At 40.8% G+C, this 9,704-nt stretch overlaps 1 protein-coding gene across 1 annotated transcript in view; it reads left to right on the top strand.

The window, feature by feature from the left end:
• The window catches only part of LOC141436601 (uncharacterized), a 12,807-nt gene extending 3,310 nt beyond the window's left edge, over positions 1 to 9,497 (top strand). Inside the window, exons 3-8 of the mRNA XM_074099597.1 lie at positions 52 to 223; positions 569 to 722; positions 5,169 to 5,281; positions 5,994 to 6,098; positions 6,497 to 6,655; positions 9,069 to 9,497. Coding sequence (XP_073955698.1) covers positions 52 to 223; positions 569 to 722; positions 5,169 to 5,281; positions 5,994 to 6,098; positions 6,497 to 6,655; positions 9,069 to 9,212 — 847 coding nt within the window. The 3' untranslated portion in view covers positions 9,213 to 9,497. The remainder of the gene's footprint in view (positions 1 to 51; positions 224 to 568; positions 723 to 5,168; positions 5,282 to 5,993; positions 6,099 to 6,496; positions 6,656 to 9,068) is intronic.
• The last annotated feature ends 207 nt before the right edge of the window (positions 9,498 to 9,704 follow it).

Genomic DNA, 9,704 nt, shown 5'->3' with positions numbered 1-9,704 from the left:
CCACGACAAATAAAATGTGAATGCGGCTTAATGTGTAATACTTTGCGTCAGATGTCGCGCCACGACTTGCCAGCTGGTCCAGCTGGTGAAGTTCATGGAGAAACACAAGGAGCTGGCGGTGTCGCACGCGCAGCCGTTCCCCGGTAGCGACCAGCTGTGGGTGCAGCTGGCCGACCACATCAACCAGTTCGGGCCCCCCAAGAACCCTAAGCAGTGCAAGACCGTAAGTCAACATATTGGGGATGTCTATTTTTTTGCAATGTATAGTAAATCGAAAACCATTTCGAGATAAATGCTTTTTAACTCGTTTTCTGTAGTTATTTAATTTTAATATAACGTAATTAATTTATTATTTAACAAATAAGCTATGACCTTCATTTGACATTGGTGTAAATTGCGTAACCGGTCCAAGTCGTACTTTATTCTGTGTGGTTAGAACTCTTCACAATTTACGCGTGGATTATACTACGGAGTTTGATTTGGATCGGCAATAAATAAGCCACCCTGTACGACAATATCGTCTAGTTATCGACCAATGAAACTGAGCTTTTAATGAACTGTCCAACAGACTTGGCGTGACCTGCGCAAGCGAGCGTTCGCGATGATGCGCACGCGCAACAAGGACAAGCAGAAATCTGCAGGGCGCAACCTTTACGGCATGGCGCCTAAGATTATCAGCCTTATCGCTGCGGCAAGCGGGCTGCCAAAGGCTGGCGTATCAGGTTAGTTTCATCATCATCATCCCAGCCTATATACGTCCCACTGCTGGGCACAGGGCTCCTCTCAGAACAAGAGGGCTTGGGCCATAGTTCCCACGCGGGCCCAGTGCGGGTCAGGTTAGTTTACTTTATGAGGATCACCGACGGTGCTGGCTGGCTAACTTATTTTTTTTTTATTTATTTCGTCATTGCACTTTGTACAGTCACCTTAGAAGTACAACCCTTCTATAACAAATGACTAGCGATAAGTAGGTATATGCGAACTTTGGCGCTCCCAGTTTCATTAATAGTGTTTTAACTTGGGTGAGACAAAGTTCGCATACTTTATCATTATAATTATAATGATCAGTTCTATCTATGTTTTAGTTTTAGTCCCTTTTTAGCTTCCGGAGCCAAAATGGCAAAAAGGGAACCCTTATAGTTTCGCCATGTCTGTCCGTCCGCGGCTTTGCTCAGGGACTATCAATGCTATTTTTCACGGATATATACGTAAACTATGCCGACAAAATGGTACAATAAAAAACTAAAAAAAAATTGAAATACTAGTCTTATCTTTACAACATTTCACATAACGAATTAAGTATTAAAGTTAGTTAATACCTACTCCTAGACAAATTCGAGCATATATCGTTACCCTCCCGGGAATCAAACCCAATGCGTTATAATAAACTCGTGTAATAATAACAATGAAACCTCACCGCGGCAAACCTAGCTCGCGAACCGGCCGCCGCACTCCTCACTCTTATGCCCCGCGCGCGCGTTAGCACGAGACAGCCGCTGTTCGTTGTTCCGACTCGGTTAATCCGACGAGCGGGGCTAGTTTCGATCGTTCAGTACACCTACCGGTGTAAGAGTGAGAGCACGTGAGTTTTTATCGAAGATATTTGAAATCGGAACGTTTTAAAAGGAACTGGGTTATTTTGATTCGGTCAAACGTTTTATTTCCGCGACTAGAAGCAACGTGCATGATGGTCACGGGCGGGTAACATTTTGTTTGTATGTGGAACGCCATTTCGGTTTACGTAACATTGCGTGTCTCACTCGTGCCGGTGTGGCAGAAAGAGACGCGACCACTCGACTCGTCCGAGGCGTGCGTGCGTAAAATAACTGAACTGGACTTTGCGCTAAAAGTGCCACCTAGTGAATTATGATGAAACTAGTGTGTTTGTGTGATAAGTGAAGAAAACTTTTGTTGGATGATTTACTTAGAAATTGTTATTGTCATTGACGTTTGGTATACCTTCCGCCGCCTAACTTTGCCTAAAAGTTCATTGCCACGACTAGTACCACAAAAACTATAGAGGTATAATTCCAATATTCGAATAGGCACTATACTGCTAAGCGATTCGAACACAATCCGGGAGTAACGTAAAGACTTCGCATAAAAAACGTATCTCAAAAATGCGTCAAAACTGAGTAGTTATGAACTTTCGGGCAGATTTATATGGCGCGTGGTATATTCAAGATAATTTTTACCCTTCCGGCTGATTTGACACTACTCCCAAAATACCCTAGTCGTTAATAGACCCTAGTTACAAAATCACCTTCTCTCAAAAACCTCTTTTTTCAATGTACACTACTCTCGATACAACCCAAATTCCAGTGGACTGCGTCCCAATACAAATGAGTGGCAAAATACTCTATTCCCAAAATACCCTAAAAGGGCTACACTTAACATTGGCGAAATAACACATCATGCTCCCTGGCAACCCCACTGTCTGATTTATGACTTTTTAAGACATAAACCTGATGTACCCAATATGTACCGAATTTGTACTTACTTAAAAAAAGTTTTAAGTACCTCAATAGAACCGAGGTTACAATTAATTGAATTTAAGAAATTCCACATGAATACTTACTTTTTCAGTAAAGAAGAGGTCAGAAATAATTGAACCGCAGTTGTTACTGTTAAATAAGTTGGTTTTGGCTAGTTAAATTACTTTATTGTTGCCAGGACGCGAGCAATTATATTGCAGGTTGCAGCCGACTGCTGGTATTACTTATAAACAACGTGCCGGATTAATACGAAACTGTGTACATATAATGGGATTATACACATCTAGGTCTTAACGTATATTCTGGTGCCCGAAATTATACTAAAAAAATAGAGCGAGTTGAAACAACTAAGTTCTTATACAGTAGGGGAGACCGAGGAGAGTTGTGACAGAGGAGAGTAGTGACAACATCGATTTTTGAGAACTTATAACTGCTAGCTAGAGGTGAGACGTACTAGGCAAAACGCGGACTGAGTCTTGCGAGTACGCGTCCACAAAAACACTAGATCCAAAGACTAGGTCCACGGGTATCTACGAGTACTTAACTCATTGACTCATTGCGTAAACAAAATTATTCCCTTAAATGCGCTCCCGTGATTGCGTATAAACCGTACTAGTTTTAGTAGTTTACGAATATCGAACTACCGAATTCCGCGTCATAGTTCAGTCTTCACTCTTCATATTTTTTTTAATTTTAACTTATATTATATACCGACTAAAAACTTCCCTGCATACTTTATACAGGCTTAGGACTGTCAGCAATTTTTATAAGTTTTTCAATAAAAAAGTGTACATACATGCTTGTTTTCAAGTTGGCGGAACGTTGTCAGCCGCCGTACTCCTAAATACTCGTACGCTAAAAGAATCGCGGGCGGGAACGCGTACTCGGGCCAATCAACTATTTTACCGACACTTTGGGCGTCTCCTGCGTTACCAAAATTGTCTCTGGCGTTACCAAAAAATCGTACTTCCAACAAGATATTACACGGTTTAATAGGTTGAACTTACGCAGGATGCAGTGGCGTAGCTACCAAGGGGCTAGGCGGGGCAGTGCCCCGGGGCCCTCAAGCTCAGGGGGCCCTCGAAATTCTGCTTTATAGCTGATGATAAAGTTGCTTAGCATTTTTAAAGTATTTGTATATATACTTAATGATTTTACTTCAAAAAACCTTACCAGTTTTGATAGCAGTGGGCCCCATTTTTTTATTTGCCCCAGGGCCCTAGGTTACCTAGTTACGCCACTGGCAGGATGGCATGTATTCATCACGCAAGCCAAAACCTATTCCAGTAAATACGTCTCACCTCTACTGCTAGCGAGCTAGCAATAGCGCGCGTTTGATAGCTCGAAACTTGAACTAAAAAACGCGCGCTGTTGCGACCTCGTTACCAGTTAATAAGTTCCAAAAAATCGACGTTGTCACCTCTCCTCTGTCACAACTCTTCTCGGTCTCCCCTACAGGTTCGTACAGTTTAACTATGGAAGGAAAAAACATATTGGCGTTACCACGCCCGAAACGCAAGAAGCTGACTCTCACTCTAGGTGTCAAAAACGAAATTATAAAACGCATAGACCAAGGAGAGAGTTACGGAAAGCTTTCGACAGAATTCGGAATAGGTCGGGCAACCATCTACGATATCTGTAAAAATCGGACAAAGATAGAAAAGGCAGCGAAAAAGCCACATACATCCAACAGGCGGACACTAAGAACGGCCGAAAACCCCGTACTGGAAGACAAGTTGTATGAATGGTATATGGCCGAAAGGTGTTTGTATAATATAAATGGACCTTTGATGGCGTTGAAGGCGAAGATGATTCACAAGGAGTTGACGGGTAAAGATGACTTTTTGGCGAGCTCTGGGTGGTTGGATCGGTTTAAGAAACGCCGTGGGATTGTTTTAGGGACGAGAGGTAGGTTTAGCAACGTTTATAGTGGTTTACACGGATTTGAATCGGATTCGGATCGGATTCGCTTCGGATTCGTATTGGAGTCGGGTCAGATTCGGACAAATCGAATTCGGATCGTTGTAGTGCGAAACCGCTCTTTTCACCGGCGAGGCGAGACGAGGCGGGGCGACAAGAATTGAAATGTGTATTCATTCTCGCGCGCTCGCCGTGGGGCGCCGCCATACAAAGGGTTTAGCAGGCTAAAGAAGGACATGTAGCTCCTGTGAGGAATAGTAGAATTTTTAAATGTCAATTGTTTTTCGCCTCATTACTAGTAATCACTCCAACTTTCAGCCCTCTATCTTGATCTGTCACAGAGATAATGACAAAAATGTATTTTCTTAATATTTTTTTCACTCGTTTTTCTCCTAATCCATAGCAGCTGAAGCATTGAAACAAAATCACAGCTACGTAGTTTTTGTGGGAGTATATATACTTACCCTACAATTTTATTAATATTTTATAAGTGAAAAAAAAGAGAATTTATTTTTGACAGCTCTTTCCAACAGGTTTTATAAAGGTACACCTATGAAAAAAATCATAAAAGTTCATATTAAATGATATTTTAACGGATAACTCACGTCTCAAAACTATTTTTTTTGTCCCTATGGCGTGCGTTGAGTAGGCAGCGCTAGTTAAGTGTTGGTGACGCTCTGCTGCAGCGTAAACTACCGACGGCAACCCTGTGATGGACCCAATGTGCGCCAATGATTGTCTTTATTGACGCAGGTCTCACTCCGGCAGCAGAAGCAGGGTCCTCTAAAGTCGTGCCGCTGGAGGTCCCAGTTGTTGACAAAAGCAAGGAACAGGGAGTCATCAAAGTTGAACGAACTTCTTCAGGGGTAAGAAAAAAATGAATCCTACCTATACCACGCCACAGCTTGAGACAATACTTATTTTATCCATCTGTTTTTTTAAAGTTTTCTAATATTTTGTAGAAGGTTCTGACGTACTAAATATTAAAGAAGTTGCACACAAAATAATAAAATTGAAGTAAAACTTAACGATGGTATAAACCTTTCTAATGTAACCTATAGCGCGTTAAATTACAACCCCTAGAAATAGAGACATGAAATTCGGCTCGAGTTTTTCATGCATCGTTAGTGAAATTCATAAATAAACTTTCTATACTGGCTTTTGCAATAAAATACACAGAACCGTGCTGTTTTCATTTTTTTCCCACATGAAATTCGTGCAAACTATAAAGAACCAAAAAAAACCATACAATATCGAACCTGCTCACAAAAATTCACAAAAATTCTCATTTTTACGGAAGCTAAATAAAATAAGAGATGCTTCATTCGCGCTTCACGCTGCAACAATATGAAGTCAATAAAAAAAAATTGTCTTGCGATATTTCCTAACTAAATAAATAAACTACTAAATGTCTACCCTATTGTGCTAAATAATTTTAAACAAAATAATAATTTAATTGTATTAAAGGTCCTAACTCCAATGATATTTAATACCTAAATTAAGATTAGAAGTTAAGCAATTCAATTTGATTATAATTAATTTTCAGATAAATAAACAGTTTATTATTTTTTGTTTTAGGACCAACTTGTAATCAGAGTGACGGACAAACAAAATTCCAAAAGCAATGTGTTCAACAGTTTCTCTGTTAACGACGGACATTTTGAGAACAATATTGTCGTCAAGGTGAGTTTGATTTGATGATTATTTGCATTGACCATTTTTATGCACTATTACTAACGCAATAAGTATTTGCACTTTGTCAATATTCGGCAAATATTGGTTTTTTGTCAATATCCAAAAGTCCTCGAGTGGCGATCACGAACCGGAAGACCTAGCGTTGGCAGGCCTCCATACCAGGTGGGCTGACGACATTGTGAGAGTTACGGGTAACCGGTGGATGCAAGTGACGAGTTGTTGTTCATTTGGAGTTCTGGGGGGAGGGGTGGACGTTCCGGCTTTGTTCAGGGGACGTCTAGCCTTTGATGATGATGATCAATAATGATTCACAATCATTCGCAGGCACATTTTAAAAAATCTTAAAAAAAAACAATACAATTGTTGTTTATATTTTTTTCAAAAAGGAGGAACGTGAGGAACCTCAGACAGAGGAAGAAGAGTCGGAAGCTATAGAAACAGAGGAAGAGAGAAGAGACTCCGTCAGCGAAGCCCTGTTTCCAGCTGCAGAAGCGCTGTTAGGCAACCAAGAGAGCAGCAGAGAGGATGTTTGTAAAGCTTTGAAGGTTTGTGTAGTAACTATAGAGATGGATTGGCGTGCAGTGGAGGTTCTCGATTGGAAACTGCGGATCGGCAAGCGCAGCGTAGGATGTCCACCAACGAGATGGACGGATGACCTGGTTAAAGACGCTGGTCCACGGTGGATGCAAGCCGCTTCCAACCGAGGCAACTGGAGGGGGGAGGCCTGTGTCCAACAGTGGACGTCTTTTGGCTGATATGATGATGATGATGGATCCATTCCAGGGTAGCAGCTTCTAGCAGCACTGCTAGCTTTACTACTCTTTACGCACAGGGAGAATGAGGTTACAGATCAGTAATCAGGTTCTGGTAGCGCTAATGGGCAACCAAGATGCAACAGTAAGGGGATGTTACTACTACTACTACTAGTTAAAGTTAAGTGTAGGATTATGGAGATGGAGGAAGTGGGTTCAGTAAGCGAGGCTCTGGTAGCGGTACTGGACCACCAAGATAACAAACAGTGAGGGGATTTAAAGTTTTGAAGGTAAGTGTAGGACTATGGAGATGGAGAAAGTGAGGAGGGATCAGTAAGCAAGGCCAGCGCTGTTGGGCAACCAAGATAGCAACAATGAGGGGAGTTTGTAAAGTTTTGAAGAAGACACAGGACACAGTGCGCTTGGTACAGTTAAAAAAAATACTGTATGTACTCTAGCTAATTTTTTCAATAAATAAAATCACCGCGGATGAAACTCAAACAGAACCCCACAGAAACAACTTAGAAAAGTTGAAATAGCCCCATGTAAAAATTCAAAATCTCAAAAATGGCTAAACCAATATTAATGAAACATAGCTAAGAACGACTGCAAGGAAACTCGCTTTCATGTAAAGCAACTACATCGAAATCAGTCTATCCGTTTGAGATCTACGATGCCACAGATTGATATGTACAAACATGTTAAAGTCCATTGATTTATTAAAACTCCGTAATTAAAATACCAAATTTCTGGAATATGATTGTTGAGATACGAACGTTAATTAGGAAGGTAAAAAAGACTGCTTAAAATAAAATAAAAACTTAAATGATAACCTAACCAACCAATGAACCATTTGATTTGGTTATTTAACTTAACATTGAAATCGATTCATCCGTTTGAGTGCTACAATGCCAAAGACATACAGACAATGGCGTCAAACTTAGAACACTCCTCTTTTGCATCAGGGGTTAAAAATTGAACGTTTGTAATTAACAGTTCGGATAATTCCGTACCAATTGTAAAAAAACAGGATTCCCAAGTCACGAGCTCGCAGTTCTTTGTGTTCAATTTACACCTGTAATTCCAATTTCCCAAGAGCATCCATGTTCCAATATCAAGAGAACGGCGTTTTACCTTCATCAGCGTGCAGTGCTGCAATACAAAATGAATTCTATTCCTCGCTGATCTGTAATTTCCTCCAATACGCCTCTTTAGAGGATTTCCTGAGAGATTTCATCTCGTGATAGATTGCTTGGCTTATTATTAGGTTTCTAGACTGTTTATTCATCTTCGCCTATGTAGGTACTATCGAACCAACTGAATCGTGACCAACTTTGGAACTTTTTCGTAGAAAGTCATAGTGACATCGCATTGCTTGACAAGGGAATTTCCATTGTGAAAGTTTCTGTTAGAACGTTCTACGGTTGGTCAGGAATGAAATGGTTTAACTGTGCGTTCTATTGTTGGGCATAGGCTTCATCGCAGAACGAGAGGTCGAGGAATGTAGTTTCAACGCGAGCTAAGTGAGAAGTGGGATCTTCGTATACGCCGTTAAATACTACAAGCTGTTGAGGAATCCAGAATAAACTTGCAAAGCAATTTAACGATTTTGTGTGAAGTTTTCGATCTGCACTAGGCCTGCGTGGGAACTAGGGTCCTAGCCTTCTCATTCTGGAAGGAAGTCTGTGCCCAGCAGTGGGACGTTGCTGGGATAATGAATGAACTAACCAGCTCGATAAAGTAATATTTTTTATCGAGGGCACTACCCAAAACCAAAAACAGCCCTATCCCAAGCTCTGTTATTTTGAGAGGAGGCCTGTGTCCAGCTGTGGGAACGTGTCGAAATGAATAAAATTAAAAACAAATAATGGACGAAATACATATTGGTAATTTGTTATAACATGATTTTTGGTGAAACTATTAATTTATCAAGCTTTTATGATCATGTAATCTACGGATTTGTTTGGTTTGTTTTTTATTTATAACAACTATTGCATTGAACTAAAGAATTTCCTTGCTCACCCGCGACCTTACGATATTTCATTGATATGGACCTCCGCAAAGTAACGCCTGATTCAATAAATTAACTATTGCATTATCAAATGACCATTATGTATTTCAACTTATCCTTTTAAACATTTTATATTTTAAATACGTACCCGTTGGACGTATAAAGGCTGGTTTGACGAATGTCTTTTTTTTTCAGGACCTAAACCAGACACTACAAAGGTTTGTATCGGAGTACGCAGAACGGACAATTCTGCAGCGCGAGCGGCTGGAGTTAGAGCGCGCGAGATTCCAATTTGACATGGAGGTGTTCCACAGAAAGAAGAAAAAGCCAAGAAAATGACAGTAAAAGTGATAGCTAGTGTACCAATTTAAAGATATTTCGTTTCCTAATTACAATTTGACTAATTTCTAGCCCGTTAATGCCAATTGCAAAATTCTATAGTTATTAGTGTAGTATAAGGAGCTCTTTCACCATTCGTTTTGGTCGAATAGACGGAGACAGCATCACATTTAACCGTCAGTTAACACTAAGGCACTTTTCTCACCGCCGGCGAGGAAACGATTGGCTATCGACTATTTTCTCGCTCAAGAAACGAACAAAAGATATAAGATCCTGTGTGAGTAAAAGAGACACTATATATTAATAGTTGATCGCTGGCTGTTCACACTGTCGGCGAGAACACGCTCTTACATCTTTGTCGCAGCGACAAGAGCTATAAAACTCGCTGAGCTATAGATACTCGCTCAGCGATGTCAGAATGGCGGCCGCCCCGCACGAGTGAGTCGAGTGGAGCGAGTAATCGCCCGTCGCACGCGAACACTCGTACAGACA

This window comes from Choristoneura fumiferana, chromosome 16 (assembly GCF_025370935.1).
Source record: "Choristoneura fumiferana chromosome 16, NRCan_CFum_1, whole genome shotgun sequence".
In the NCBI taxonomy this organism is placed as follows: domain Eukaryota; kingdom Metazoa; phylum Arthropoda; class Insecta; order Lepidoptera; family Tortricidae; genus Choristoneura; species Choristoneura fumiferana.
The sequence above is the reverse complement of the archived record's forward strand: the minus strand, read 5'-3'. Positions and strand labels throughout refer to the sequence as shown.